The sequence below is a fragment of the Delphinus delphis genome, chromosome 1 (genome assembly GCF_949987515.2).
Source record: "Delphinus delphis chromosome 1, mDelDel1.2, whole genome shotgun sequence".
NCBI classification, from domain to species: domain Eukaryota; kingdom Metazoa; phylum Chordata; class Mammalia; order Artiodactyla; family Delphinidae; genus Delphinus; species Delphinus delphis.
Window position 1 is genome coordinate 134544837 of NC_082683.1, and position 16232 is coordinate 134561068.

Genomic DNA, 16232 nt, shown 5'->3' on the forward strand with positions numbered 1-16232 from the left:
ATTGCTATTTATTTTAAAAATCTGAGGTGGGAGGGGAATTTAAAAAAAATACAGCATCAGTAACCCGAAGAGGAAAGGGAATGTAGAGTGAGAAGAAAAAGGGGAGGGGAGAGGGGGAATGGAGGGAATGTTTCAAGGATTTAAGTTGAAACTTTGTTTTTAAAGAGAATATTCTACTTCTCTACTTTATATATGAATCAGTGAATAATATTATTCTTTAGTTTGGTCAGTTGGAAAGATTTGAAGGAGAGAGAAAAACATGGATGAAGTAAGGGAATAGAAGCGGAGGGAAAGGTAGAGGTTGGTTTAGCTAGTATTATTTATTACTCTGTGTTGTGCAAGACTTGTTCCCGGTCATTGAAGGAGGGAATGGCTTGAACAGAGGTATGGAGCAAAGAAACTTAAACTGTGTCTTGGAAATTACACTTGATTAGCATCTGTGCCCCTGGTGGAGCATGACAGAAAGAAAAATAAAATTTGGGCTAGATTGTAAGCCTTTTTTTTCCTATCTTCATGCCCTTGTTCATGAAGCTCTTCCTACTTGAAATTTCCTTTAACTTCCTACCTTCACCAATCAAAATACTGTATATCCTTCAAATTCTCACTCAAATGCTGCTGCTTCTAAAGTTTTCTAGGGCTTCCCTGGTGGCGCAGTGGTTGAGAATCTGCCTGCCAACGCAGGGGACACGGGTTCGAGCCCTGGTCTGAGAAGATCCCACATGCCACGGAGCGGCTGGGCCCGTGGGCCACAACTACTGAGCCTGCGCGTCTGGAGCCTGTGCTCCACAACAAGAGAGGCCATGATAGTGAGAGGCCCGCGCACCGGGATGAAGAGTGGCCCCCGCTCGCCGCAACTAGAGAAAGCCCTCGCACAGAAACAAAGACCCAACACAGCTATAAATAAATAAATTAATTAATTAAATTAAAAAAAATTTAAAGTTTTCTAAATACCCCAGCTTGAAATGATGTCCTCCCTTTTATACTTCTAAGGTCTTAGCATATACTCTATTTGTTATACACTGCTTGTTCTGAGTGAATCACCAAAATTCCTTTGGGGAACTTATGGACGATTTGACTTAGGAGTGTTTTAATTGGCAATTTGGTATCTGAAGAGATTGAACATCTTGCCATTATTAATTGCAGCGTTTTTGAGGGAGATACATTAGGAATGCTATACTGATATCAAAGTTGAAGATACTCTATAGAGTTTGGAAACACTGAGACCAGATTGGAAGCTACTGTAATATTTTAGTATTCTAGACTGAGTAAATAGGGACAGGGAGGAGAAGGGAACTGCATTTAGAAGTCCTGTTATGGGCTAGGCCTTATATTAGGTAGGTGCTTTATGTATGTAATCTTATTTACTTAAATTATCCCATTCATAACAGTGATGTCTAACTGGTTATGTTCTTTTGTTGTTTTGCTTTGTTAGTAACATTTATTAATATGCAATGACCATTGAGGTGGCAGGTATGTGAATATTGTTCAGAGCCATGAAATTTACTTGTTCTTTTCCCTTGTGGGTTTTTAGAAATAATTTTAGAGACAAATGAAAATGAACAATCTTTCTAGTCATTTGTAATTTGGTGTCATGTTCCAACCCAGCTGGCCACTCTTACCCTAATGTTTAAAGTAAGAACACTGGACTAGTTATCTCTGGGGTCCCCTTCAGCTCTAACAATCTGTGTCATCATTGTGTAGCTAACTTAAACTTTTGCTCCTAATTCTCTACTTCCTGTTGTAAAGGGAATAGATAGCCTATAGCTCTTACTGGGCAACTCTTCCGGCTCCATGGCACTAGAGTTGTTAGATAAAATACAGTATGCCTAGTTAAATTTGAATTTCAGGCAAACCACAGATAGTTTGTTGGTCATCATGCAATATTCGGGACATGCCTAGACTAAAAAAGTTAGTTGTTTATCAAATTCAAATTTAACCAACTGTCCTAAATATATATATTGGGGGGGTGTCTCCTATATTTTTATTTGCTAAATATGGCAACTTACAAAGAATTCAGTGAAAATTTATATGTACAGATAGAGGAGCTCCTATTAAGGAAAGGTGTGAAGAAGGTTGTCAAGTACTGAGCAAGCTCTTTAGTCCTAAGGGAAGAGAAATGAGAGAGGTGATGACATTAGTGGGTTGAACTGATTGAATTTTTTAAGGTCACTTCTAGGTCTAAATGCTGTCATAAAAAAACTTTGAAGTACTTAATTAAAAAAAAATATGGGGCTTCCCTGGTGGCGCAGTGGTTGGGAGTCCGCCTGCCGATGCAGGGGATGCGGGTTCGTGCCCCGGTCCGGGAAGATCCCACATGCCGCGGAGCGGCTGGGCCCGTGAGCCATGGCCGCTGAGCCTGCGCATCCGGAGCCTGTGCTCTGCAAACGGGAGAGGCCACAACAGTGAGAGGCCCGTGTACCGCAAAAAAAAAAAAAAAAAAAAAAAAAAAAAAAAATATGGTGCTAGTGGGGTCATAGAGCACTGTGTAACTCTGAATCATGACCTTTTGAAATCCTTAGAATTGTGTTGTAACAAGCCTTTAAAGATCTTGGAACAGTCCAAGGGAGATTCAAATGATTAGGTTCCAACCAGCTACATCAGAGCTACATTCTCTACATTAGTAGAGAAATTAGCTTTGTTTAACATTGTTTTATATTTTTTCTGTTGGTTGCAGATAACAGGAACCTACTTTGCCTTATTTAAGCATAAAAGGAAGTGTATTTGAAAGATTAATGTATCTCATAGAATCCTAGGAGAAGTCGAACACACTCAGGCTTTGGAAAGGATATTTATTTTAATGGCAAGAGTTCAGCTATTTCTGAATTTTTCAGTTAATAAGGTTTCCAGTCATGCTTTCTAAGCTCAGAGTTTCAGGTCTATGAGAGAGAGAATTGAATTTTGTTCAGAAGGGCAGGGCCATATAGTACAGCCCCAACCTGGACATGGGGTGCCTGTCCTCACCTTTGAGGACAGTTTCCAGAGGAAAGTGAGTATGTTGAGAAGAGAAAAGAGGATATCTTTACTATCGATGTTTGTAGAACTTTTATTAATGTACACAATTTTATAGAGGAAATGTTAGGTCTAGTGTGAAAATTGAAGGGATGAAAAATTACTTTCTATTCTTCTTAAAAATAAATATTTATATTTCGCTTGCTTCTTATATAGCATTTCTAGTGTTGTTTTTCATATTAGTATCTAGTGCAGCTGCCTGACCATTAAATGAGCAATCTGTAATGAGTACGACTCAAATGGCATGTCTGCAAACGAGGCCTCCTCTTCATGGCTTATCACTTGTTCAACTAAAGTAAGAAGTTTTTGGATAGTGCCAACTTATTTGATTTGTTGGCAGACTGCTGGAAAGACAAGTCGAAGGGTTTTCTGCCCAGAAATTCTTTGATCATTTGTATAAGTTGAGATTAGCTTGTGCAGTAATAGCAACACAAGATGAACACAAGTAATTGTGGCTTAAACAAGATAGAAGTGCATTTTCCTCTTGTATAAATGATCCAGAGGTGAGAGGTCCGCAGCTGGTATGGTGACTCTGGTCCTCAGCGACTCCTCCTTCTACCTCCCTGCCTCACCATTTGTAGGCTGTGATTTGTCTTCTCATTGTCCAAGTGGCTTCAGCCATTTCATCTGAGTTTCAAAGAGCAGAATTGATGTAGGGGAAGAAAGGGGGCAAGGAACAGGTACCAGCTGTCTTTTTTTTTTTTTGCGGTGTGCGGGCCTCTCACTGTTATGGCCTCTCCCGTTGCGGAGCACAGGCTCCGGACACGCAGGCTCAGCGGCCATGGCTCACGGGCCCAGCCGCTCCGCGGCATGTGGGATCTTCCCGGACTGGGGCACGAACCCATGTCCCCTGCATCGGCAGGCGGACTCTCAACCACTGCGCCACCAGGGAAGCCCCCCAGCTGTCTTTTAAGGAAGTTTTTCTGGAGGTTTTGTCAAACCGATACTGCTTGTACCTCATTGGCAAGAACTTAGTCACCTGGCCACACCTAGGTGCAAAGGGAGACTGGGAAATTTATTGATTCTGGGCATTTAGGTGCCCAGGTAAAAATTAGGGGTTCTAGTACTAAGGAAGGGGGTGAGAAACGATAGGTTGACAATTAACAGTCACTATAATAACTATCCATTGTAGTTTACTACCCCTGATCTTCTGGTCAAATCTTACCTTCTTTTGGCTTACCTTCTTTTGTAAGTGTGACTGCATTCTTCTATTTCCCTTTCTGCCTTTTCTCATTTTACTTAAATACATAAATAAATGTATTAGTCTCTAGTCTGCTTTGATGAACCTTGGGAAAGTCAGTTCATTGTTCTTTATGATTTCATCACTTATTTACAAAATGAAGAAATGTACCTGCCACATTGCCCCTTAGGAACGTTCAGTAATTTAGTTGCACGAACAACACTTACTTGGTTCCTTTGTCTGTCAGGCACTGCATTAGGTGCTGAGATTTTGAAGACGTCGTTTCTGTTCTCGTGCTAGCCGAGAATACTATGTATAAAATGGATAAGCAAGAGGAACAGCAGTTGAGTTAGATACCTTTAAAAGGTTCATTGAAAGCTATAAGGTGATGTCACTGTAAGTTGGTATTCTTGGTAAGAAATTACATGATTTTAGAGCTCTGTTGAAGATCTTACAGGTGATGGTTACTCTCTGTTTTGTAATGTCTCTGGAAACAAGAAAACACTGTGCTGTGTAGTGTAATTCACTTGGCAGCTTTTTTTTCCCATAGTGCCAAACAAAGATCAGTGGCATCTTAGATAAGGTACTTTCTTTTAGGAAAAAAGTGCAAGGTTTAAAAGATTTTATTTTAATGTTATGATACCATATCACAACAGGAGGATTGTTTCAAGAACAGGAGGAATATATTTTCTTAATTAATGTAGTTTTTTTTTCTGATTGCAGAAAATTTATGAGACAAAGTATAAAAAGGAAACACTCACCACCCATATGCCCACCACTTGGAGATAATATTTTGGTTTATTTTCTCCCGTAATTTGTTTTCCTTCTTATATCGTATGCACAGATCCAAGTAGACACATGCAGGCATGTGTGTCAGATACATTAGCAAAATCAGCATCCATTTATATATTCAGTTGTATATTTTTCTTAACATCATTTTGTGGCTTTTTTTGTGTTAAAATATTCTTTGAAAATGTGATTTTGAAAAAATTATTTCATGATAGTCATTTGTACAGATGTATCATATGGTAACTACTGGGAATGTAATATTTTTACTCCTTTCTGGTTTTCTAGTATTTAATAATGGCTAATGAAGTGAAGGAGGTAGGCAGTGATGATGAGAAACTGTAATGTGTACCATTTGGATAGTTAAGATGCAGGAGCTACCTAAGTAGATTAAGGTAAATAAATGTGTTTCAGCTCAGTTTAGACTGATAACAATATGATATCAAGAATATTGTAGTCTAACTTAAATTGGGAAATAGCCCAGGATGAATTTTATTTTAAATAAAAAGGGATTAAAATTCAGAGCTCTAATTTGATTAGTTCCTGGTTTATCTTGAACCTTTGGCTTCCTGTATTAAGGACTATGTAACAGTTATACTCAAGACTTTTTTTGACTATGTAGGGGGAATTTATTACAGTGCACTGTTTAGGACTTTAAACCTCTTCTACATTGATGCCTGCAAATGAAATGTTTGTAATAGAACTAAGCCAAACAACACCTTTTTACTAGATTACCTACCATTTTCAGGCTACATGTATGTACATCATTGACTTTTTAGGTTTTACTTTTTTGGCTTATGGTGCTAATCATATAGAAACTATTTTATATAAAGTACAGTGGAAAGCAATATAATGTAATGCGAACTCTGAGGTCAGATAGACTGGAGTTCTGATCCTAGTTCTATAGCCTACAAGTGGTGACCTTGGGTAAGTCACATCACTTGACTTGTTCACGCTTAGATCTCTCATGTAAAATAGGAATTCTATTGCCTACTTCAAAGACTGTTTTAAGACTAGAAATAATATTTAAAAGGCCCTAAGAGAGTATCTAGCATAAAGCAGTCATTCAATTATTAACAGCCATTATCAACAATAAGAACAGTAGTGATTTTTAGTCCCTTTCCCTTTATATTTTCCACAGAGAAATCAGGGCTATGTATTTTTGTTTTGTTTTAGATACCTACTTTCTGCTCTATAATAGATACTGAATAAAGCAAGCAGTGGTATGAGTAGGGGTTTCGGGGGCAGGAGTTGATATCAAAAGCTGTTTGGAAATATATTTAACACCTACAGTCTTGGCAGTTGTTTTGCTGAGAGGTGACTGTAGAGTGGTTAACAAATAGACATGGTTTTAAAGTCAGGTGGGGGAGATAGACATTAAGACACCAAAAAATAGAAATATAAAGCATTTTAGATTGTATTAAGTACAATGATGGAAAAGAATAAGATGCAGTATACGTTAGAGTGAATTGTTAGGGGAGCCCTCTCTTGGGGATTCAATTTAAACACTGTATTACCTGTTCTGTTGTGTTACTTGCTTTGCCCAAAAAGGTCAGGTTTCTGGTTCCATGCCACTGTGAGGTTAAAAGATTCTCTGTGCAAAGCCAGACGGTAAATCAGAGAAACAAGTAATTCATGAACTAGTGATATGACCTTGTGGAGTCAGAGTATAGTATATATATGTATTTTAAATTTATTTTATTTATTTATTTTTGGCTGCATTTTTGGCTGCATCAATTAATCAGTCAATCCCCGATTGGGGAACTAAGATCCCACAAGCCAAGTGACATGGCAAAAAAAAAACAACAAAAAAACCTTAAAAGACCTGCATGAACTGTAGACCCTATTTACTTCTCCAGCCTCGTCTCCGATCACTCGTGGTGCCTTCACTGCGTTCTACCCGTAGAATCTTTGCTTCTTGGTGGTTGTTCCCCATTCTTAGAATCTTAGAGGTTGTCTCCTTTAGCTGCTTGTTTTAAAAATGAGGTTCTTTGATAGATTATCTAAGCACCTTGCTTTTCTAGGTTCTAGTTAACTGCCTGCCTCCTTTCTTCTGTTGTCCTTCTGTCTATCTGTTGTGCTGGGACAATCATATAGTCCATGGGCTGGATGAAATTAATGTTATTAGAGATGAGATTGAGAAGATAAGTAAATTAGAAAGCCTATAAGCTTGTCTCCTTTTCAGGTTACTGATAGAAATTTTTAGACAGATTTATTGTCACGTTTTGAAGTTCTAATTAACACGAGTTTCATGCAATAGAAGAACTCATTAGAAGGCAGAAGTGGACCACTTCTTGTACTGTGTTTCCCTCTTACAAAGGGAATGACAGTAATAAGCAGTCACTCTTTATTTCTATCAGTACTTGGATACATGAAAGGAGGAGGCTAAGGAAACTTAATAGTGTCCACAATAGATTTCTTCCTTGCGTCCCAGTGGCAGCAGCTTCAATCAACTTTAATTCCTAATAGAGAAAGAAGACAAAGGCATCGTTGATGAAAAAAATTAGTAAGTCCTTCTAAGAAAGAAGTGGAAAATTTTATTCGCACCAAATTGAGGATTATAACCTGGGAACAGCCTCTCAGAAAGCTCCAAGAACTGTCTGCCCGTGAGAGGTCATAGACAGTTATATTAAGTTTATGAGATAGAGGGCTGTACTTTAAATGACAGATTATTGACAGTTTACGCAATCCAGATCTAGAGGTAAAAAGCAGGTAGTAGGTCATGGTCTTTGGGGCCCCTTACAAGATTAAGAAGGAAGGTTATCTCCTAAGGAGTTGTGACCCTTGATGAGATTAAGAAGGAATGTTATCTCCTAAGGAGGTCTGGTTAATGCACATGCACAATACACAGTAAAGGGGAGGGAGGAGGTCCAAACAGGCAAAGAAAAATATTATGTTTAAATCTTTCTCGTCTTGCCATAAAATGTGAATTTTATATCATCAGCATTAAGAAATGCCTTCATGCTGTTGTCGTCAAACCCAACTTTGTGTGCCTGGTGCAGTGTGAAACCAAACAACCAAAACATCAGAGTTTGGAGCAGAGAAAAGTTTATTGCAAGGACCAAGCAAGTGTTACGCGAAAAACTGGGTTCACTGCTTGGTGGGTGTCAAGCCAAAAGACACAACCAAGGCAGACAGCAGGAGAAGGATTTATTCCTTTGAGAACACTGGGGATCTTTCCCAAAGCAGTGTCTCCCCAACAGCAAAATTGGGGAAGCTTTAAGCTAAGGGTACATGCATATTCATGAAGGGGCTTGAGCTGAGAAGCATAGAATTGGGCCAAAGGTCCACAGAGTCTAAGCTTTAGTTGAAGTCATGAGGGTCAACGTCATTATTCCATCCTCCACCCGAGTGAGGGCCTTAGTTTCTGCTGAACTCAAAGATACTATGTATATCCCTTGAGGAGGAACTAGGACTATTGTTTCTTGACTCCTTTTCCTTTGTTCTGCATTCCCTTACTTCCCTTAAGATCATGAATTATGAGATCTGTTCAAGGGCAAGCATTGTGACCAGGCTTAGATCACAATATTACTCAGGCCAAAAATGGCTTCTCATATGTCAAGAAAGCCATGCCTAGTTTTCTTTCTCCGGGGACCCCCTACCCTATCTGCTTACACAAGGAGAATGGGTGGCTCATGCTCAGAAGACATGAACTCCGGGTGGTTTTCAGGGAAGAGTTTTTAAAGGCAACATTTGGGGTGGCGGCTGTAGGGTGTATGACTTTCTTCTGATTGGTTGGTGGTGAGGTAACAGGGTGCTGTTCCAGGAATCTCAAATCACCCTTCTGGTTGAGATCAGTCTGGGGTCTGAGCCTGCAGTTACCATCTTCCACCTGGAATTGTTCCTTTAGAACAATTTGAAGATATGTATCAGATTGTCATGTATATCCCTTGAGGAGGATCTAGGACTCTGTTTTATTGTTGAACTATCTTTCTTGACTGCTTTTCCTTTGTTTCTGCATTCCCTAATTAGTAACTCTACGAATCTGCCCTTTAGAACTCTGGGAAGGTCTAGGAGGCTCAAGCTTTTTTCCTACAAACAAGAAACAGGAAACACGAAGACTTTTATACCTGGAAGGGCCCCGCAGGTTCCTGCTCAGTTTCACTGTCCACTGAAAGAACAACTCAAAAGGGAAAAGTTGTGAGTCAAGTTTTATTCAGGAACCTCATAGCCCAAGAAATAGCCTCTTAGTGGCTCTGAGGAGACTGTTCAAAAGAGGCAGGAGAGGAGCCAGGATATATATGAGATTTTTGCCTGGGAAAAACATGTAGTCAAGCATAGAAGGATTACTGCTAATCACAAAGAATAGACATCTCAGATTAATGATTTTAGTGCTTTTCTATGTATAGGAAGATGCAAGAATCTGGGGCCATTTGAAAATTTTCCTTAGTGTGCAATTTACTGTCTAGGGGTCAGTATATCCAAAGCACAGAATGCTTCCTTGTTTTCTCCATCCTGAATTCCCCTCAAGGGTGGGTGACTGCAGTAGCAGTGGCTTGATCCTTGTAGAACTGGAATGGTGGGCAACATTCTTTGCTTACAGTAGGAGTTTTGGAATATGGGGAGAAAAAGAAGGGGAAAACAGAATGGTTCAATTGATGAGGAGGGTGAGGATAAGGAGGTTGCTGCAGGCTTTGGAAATTGCAAGTGTTGGGGCATGTATGGCAGCGGCTCATCTGTGGGCGAGTAGTGAGTAAGGCACAAGAAGTTGTGCCGTCAGAAGTTGAGTATTTTTAATTTGAGTTGGGTAGATAAGTATCAGCTTTTACTGATTTTTTTATAACAATCATTATGGCTTGTTTTTTTTCCCCATGCTTCTGGTCTACTTGACCTGATACTTAATTGGGAAGGGTGCTAGATCCAGAGTATGAGGAATCCTAGTTAAAAGAGTCCAGGCTCCTTTTTTAGTGTTGAATAAAATTTCAGTGGACTAATGTGAATAGGGGGTAAAGTGTTAAGACCTTACATGGTTTAGCCCCTCTCCTGCCACCCTCCCCCATCTTTTCTGACCTCAACTCTTACCACTCTTTTGCTTCAACTATAATGTCCTATTTCCTTGCTATTACTCAAACACATCAAGGGTGTTCCTGCCTCAGGACTTTTTACCCTTATGCTTCTGGTACTTTTCCCACAGTTATCGACTAACTTACCCTCTTACTTTCTTCACATCTTATCAAATGTCATCTTATTTTTGAGGCTTTCTCTGACCTCTCTATGAAAAATAGCACCCTCTTTCCCCCAGATCCTTCTCTTTATTTCTTTCCCTAACACCATCTGGCATACTGTATGTCCTGTTTAGCCCGACTGGAATTTTAAGTTCCATGAGGACAGGCACTAGGTTTTGTTCATTGTTGTATTTCCAGTGCCTGCAGCAGTGCCCTGAACTACACCTAGCACTTAGTGGAATGAACAAATTCTTTCCCTTCTTCTCTTTTAGTATATTTCTACGCGAGACAGCATTTTTGTACCTGAAAAAAACCTTCATCTATTAAGCAGTCCAGTGCTAGAGCTTAATGAGAAAATAACCACCACCACCACCTCCCGCTCCTTTTTTTTCCGAGTGCCACCTTTTTTGGGTGTTTGTTTTGTTTTTGGTTAGGGAAGCATTGTAACAGGGAAGAGCCAATTTTGACTCCACATTGGATCTGTTTCTTTTACTTTAACTTTTGCTTTTCGTTGCTTTTGTTATTATAATGGACTGACTCAGGGAACCCTGCCCCTCTGCCTGAATGTTAAACTAAAGTTCCTCTGTTCAGTTCATAGGGAGACAATCTGACCCTGCCCACCTGTGAATGGCTACAGAAAAGAAGAAATTAACATATTTTGCAAGATGAATGGCCTTTTTACTTTACTTCCTCACCTCCTCCCCATCTCTTCTATAAAAGAAACTGGCATCCAGACCCCGATAAGATGGTTCTTTGGAGACCCCAGTCCTCCATCTTCTCGGTCTGCCGACTTTCCGAATAAAGTCATATTCTTTGCCTCAACACCTCATCCCCCGATTTATTGGCCTGTTGTGCGGCGAGCAGAGCGAGCTTGGACTCGGTAACAGCATCATGCCTATTGAAAAATTTCAGAATGAAGGTGGGCAGGGTCAGAATGTCTCTCTGTGAGCTGAACGAAGGCCTTGTAGTTTAACAGACAGAGGGGACAGGGTTCCCTGTGGCAGGCCATTATGTATGCTTACAGCTATAGACAGTGATTATAATAACAGAAGCAACGAAACGCAAAGGTTAAAGTAAAAGAAACAGATCCAACTTGGAGTCAGAATTGGCTCTTCCTTGTTACAGTTTGGAGGTAGAAGTTTTTATAAGCAAAATTTGGGGTGAGGGCTGTAGGGTGTATGGCTTCCTTCTGATTGGTTGGTGGTGAGGTAACAGGGCAGTGCTCCAGGAATCTTGCACTCAGCCTAAGGTTGCCATCCTCCATCTGGGTGGGGGCCTTTGTTCTGCAGAAGAGCTCAAAGATATAGTATATTCCTTGAGGAGGAGCCAGGACCCTGTCCCAAGGCTTGCACTATTGTTCCTTGACTGCTCCGCCCTTGTTTCTGCATCCCCTCCCTTCCCTGATAAGCAGCTGTTTGAACCTTCCCTTTGGAACTCAGGGAAGGTCAAGGAGGCTGAATGAAGCCTATTTCCTACAAACAAGAAATGGGGAACACAGAAAGCCTTTTGTGCCCAGTTCTCACTGCCCGGGACCCCAAAAACATTTGGGAACTCTGGAAGGAAGTAGTTTGAAAAGCCTTCATATAGTTCCATTAGATACATTAATATTTTCAGGTTTTACTTTTAAAAGACTTGGCCAAGCTCTTGTTAAAACAGTCCAGAAACACAAAAACAGAATCCAGAAAAAAGGCTACTTCAGATATTTTAGGTTCAACTTAAATAATATAGTTAGAGGAGAGAGCATTTTTTTTCTTGAAAAATTAGTAAGTAACACTTTGTTTTCCTTTGTGTAGATGAGTCCTGCCAATTTTTTTTCTTTTTTTTTTTTTTTGCGGTACGCGGGCCTCTCACTGTTGTGGCCTCTCCCGTTGCGGAGCGGCCTTGGCTCACGGGCCCAGCCGCTCTGCGGCATGTGGGATCTTCCCGGACCGGGGCACGAACCCGTGTCCCCTGCATCAGCAGGAGGACTCTCAACCACTGCGCCACCAGGGAAGCCCCTGCCAATTTTAAAATACCACAATTTACAATTTGAGCATCCACAGTAGGTGGCCCATTATAATTCGAAGAAAATTCTTTTTTGCCTCATACTTTTCAAAAACTAAGTTTTAAAGTGTTAAAATGTATAATCTGTGTTATAAAAGTGTGTGTTATAGTTAGATAAATATGTAGCTGTGGAGGTAGGAGTATACATTATTGTATAAATGTTGGTATCACAGAGAAATGGCATGACTTAAAATATTCAATATAAACACTGGACACTTGGCACTGAAGGGGTTGCTTGAGAAGAAAGGGGACTTAAGATTATATAATGGTGACATAATATTGATTTTTGTTTTCCATATAAAAATTTGAAGAGAGAAAAATACTGTCATTTTTAGCATTTCTGTTATTTTGTTTTTGTATATTATTCGTAGGAGTTCATTTAGTAGGTGATTACTTTGATTTATGCCTAAAAGGGTATACATGCTTTTTTAAAATTTTTATTTTATTTATTTTAATTTTTGTGGCTGCGTTGGGTCTTCATTGCTGCGTGTGGGCTTTCTCTAGTTGTGGCAAGTGGGGGCTACTCTTCGTTGCGGTGCGTGGGCTTCTCATTATAGTGGTTTCTCTTGTTGCGGAGCATGGGCTCCAGGTGCATGGGCTTCAGTAGTTGTGGCTCGTGGGCTCTAGAGTGCAGGCTCAGCAGCTGTGGCACACGGGCTTAGTTGCTCCGTGGCATGTGGGATCTTCCCGGACCAGGGTTCGAATCCGTGTCCCCTGTATTGGCAGGCAGATTCTTAACCACTGTGCCACCAGGGAAGTCCAAAGGGTATACATTCTTAAAAAGACAAATCATGATGTTGCTTTTTCAGTAGCAGTTTCTGAAACTACAGGTCAGCTGTAGAAATCACTTTTCTGTTTTTATTCCTGTGAATTCACTTATCATGGATTCCTTTTGATCCAGCTCTATTTAGGAGAACCCTTTAAAAAATGTCAACAACTCATAAGCTAGTTAGCTCCTAATGCTTTCCTTTATTTGTCTTAAAATTCTAGGAATTGAAGCCCTTTTTTATGAAGGAAGTTGGCAGTCACTTTGATGATTTTGTGACCAATCTCATTGAAAAATCCGCATCATTAGACAATGGTGGTTGTACCCTCACATCCTTTTCTGTTCTTGAAGGAGAGAACAGCCACAGAGCTAAGTAAGTATGAGTAATAGTTTCTTTTAATGCACAAGTCTACTCTAGCACAGCTCAGTGGTCTCAATGTGGATTGCACTAAAAAAGCCTGGATTCACACCGCACTACCTTGTATTAGCCATGTATTGCTATTTTAAACAGTTGAAGGCTGGGTTTCTTCATCTTAATACGTGGATTATAACAAACATGCATACCTCATTTAAGACCATGCTGACTTATAAAACAACATAGCTAACGCTTGTTGAATGCTTTACATTTAAACCAAACAATGACCCTGTGAGGCACATAATATAACTGCATATTACAGGTTAGGAAACTGAAGCACGAAGCAGTTAAATGTTGTCCAAGATTACACAGTGGGGATTTGAACCCAGTGTCTGTGCTCTTCACTATGTCTCATACTGCCTCTCTATTGTACCCTATACAGTACTTGTAATAAAGTACAGTGCAATTAGTATACGTTATTTTAATTGGTCAGTCATCCAGAGCAGTAGAGGGAAGGCTATCAAAGGCCAGTGTGTGCTAATTTGCCATTTTGTACTTTCCTTGGTTTTATGCCTCTTTGGTCTCTGTCAGTCTCCTGTTCTGGAGACCTGTTTTGACCAGAATAGCTAACCATAGCAGAAGTGCTAATGGTACTGCAAGAAGCCCTAAAGAAGGTGATAATGTTAGATGTTAAAATGTGAGGTTTTAGTAACTGGAGGTAACCTTTTAGATCAGGAGGCTGTTAGGGATTGTTGGAAGACCTTAGGGGAGGGTATCATAAACATCAGTGCAGTTTTGGAGGACAGACCAAAATAGTATGTGAACTGAGGAAAGTATGGCTGGAGGCTTGTCCTAAGGGGTGTTTAGGAGAAGGAAGAGTGGTTGTCAGCCTGTGATGCCAGGAATGCATCTCCATAGGGGCTGGGCTGTGGGGCCTTTTGAGTGCTGCTCTAGTTAGGTTTGTCTAACATCTCTTCCTTCCTAATCAGATATGTCTGCACCTACCTCACAGCATTGTTCAGAAGAAGCAAATGACAAAACATGCATAAAACCCTAACACAGTACCTGGGTCATAGTGAGAAGGCAGTTAATATTTTAAGCTGTAGTTGGTAATATTGCTTTTCTTATCCATAGGTTTAAATTTCTTGTAATACTTGAAGTACTCATATTTTAATTTTTTGCTCTTCCCAGAGATCTGAGAGCACCTCCAGAACATGGAAAGATTTTTGTTATAAGGCGATCTCTCTTAGAGTGAGTATTTTTAGCTGCTTTTTTTAATTATTTGCATTTAAAAAAATCAAACTATTCTGATGGTTAGAATCACTGAGTACTCTATGAATGTTTAATAGGTTTGTTCTGTATTCATGTAATACATTGGTTTTGATACTTCTTCTTGTACATTTGCCATCTCTTGCTCCTCCTTTCTGAACTTTTGGTTCTGTATCTAGTTTCAAAGGAGGAGTTGGAGGTAAGAATGGTTATTGGTCCTCTGATAAATTCCTTGAAGTTGTGCTGCTAGAACAGAAATTTTCTAATTAGGTAAACCACTTCAAGAGAGTTTCGGTGGTGCTGTCTTCTTGATACATAAATTTTTTTCATCTCTTCTTTGGCTAGCCAACTTTTGAGACTTGATAGTTTTCTCAGATTTACTTATTTTAGAACCCCGACTGTGTAGATTTTATGGGGGAAAAAATAGGAAGTGTAAATTAATTGTGGCAACTTCATTTGTGAATTGAAAATTAAAGGTGCATTTTGAGTAGGTAATGAATGTGTCTTTTGAAATGTTGTCTGAGTTGATTATTTATCATTGATTTCTTCATTAGAATACTGATATTCATGAGTAATGTTCTGTGATTACTGTTTGAGATGTTTTTGGAGTGTGGATTAAGCATCTTCTGAACTGCTTTGAAGTAAAGTCTTTAATATATGGTGTTTTAAAATTAAATATCGATTAATTTTATTGGAACTACATTTACAGTGAGCTGTTTGAGGTGGACCACATCAGAACGATATATCACATGTTCATTGCCCTCCTCATTCTCTTCATTCTCAGCACACTTGTAGTAGATTACATTGATGAAGGAAGGTAAGACAGTATATCTGTTTGCTTAGTTGATGCATGGGGTGTTGGGAGTTTTCACTATATTTAAATTTTGAAAAAAGATGATTTGGTTAAATTGCTTCAGAAAATCCCAAAGCAGCTGATTTGAGGGTGAGAGTTCTCCCTCCTGAAAAGTACAACTATAAAGAATATTAGAAGTTTTATGACTTTTATTTTTAAAATGGTCTATTTTAATAGACCATCTTAGTAGTTTCTAGGTAGTTTTCCTAAATGAGAGAATATTGTATATACGACTTACCAATTTTTCTGCTATGGTATGCATTTTAGGTTGTTTCTAAAAATAGGTAGTTATTGGAATTTAACGTTTGAAAAACGTGATTTTTTAATATAAAAATCAAATTATAACTAAAAATGACAGTGTGATAATCATACATTGAATTATGTGCTTTATTAGTAAATTAAAATTTGAGATAAACATAATAGTATATTGGATTTTCGAATTGTACTATTTCATTCTGCAAAATCATCTTTGGTACATAAATTATTGCTATTTAAATATTTTAAGTATTTACTTTGCCATAGCGTATTTTAGAGTTTAAAATGTATTAATGTGAGAATCTAATCTTTGAGAAATTCAGAGTCTTGTTACCTTAGGTTAGTAGTTTAGGTATCTTATGTTCAAAGACCGTATTATCCTAGAGCTTTTAGAAAATAGATAAATAAGTTGTGAAGCTGAGGCTTAGGAGCACATGTGTTACATCCATGACTTCTGTGTATTAGCGTTGTTGTGTCTCCTAAAGTTGAAAGTTTTGGGTCTGAAAGTTTTTAATTTTATAAGTCAGTGCTTATTAAAAATCCACTTATGT

The 16232-nt window shown here is 39.1% G+C and overlaps 1 protein-coding gene across 6 annotated transcripts in view; it reads left to right on the top strand.

Annotated features, from left to right (window-relative positions):
* SOAT1 (sterol O-acyltransferase 1) overlaps positions 1 to 16232 on the top strand; it is a 57297-nt gene that overhangs the window by 29051 nt on the left and 12014 nt on the right. For all 6 annotated transcript variants that reach the window (XM_060034736.1, XM_060034715.1, XM_060034745.1 and 3 more), the window contains 3 exons: positions 13174 to 13322; positions 14496 to 14555; positions 15283 to 15390. In XM_060034736.1, the coding sequence (XP_059890719.1) occupies positions 13174 to 13322; positions 14496 to 14555; positions 15283 to 15390 (317 nt within the window). The remainder of the gene's footprint in view (positions 1 to 13173; positions 13323 to 14495; positions 14556 to 15282; positions 15391 to 16232) is intronic.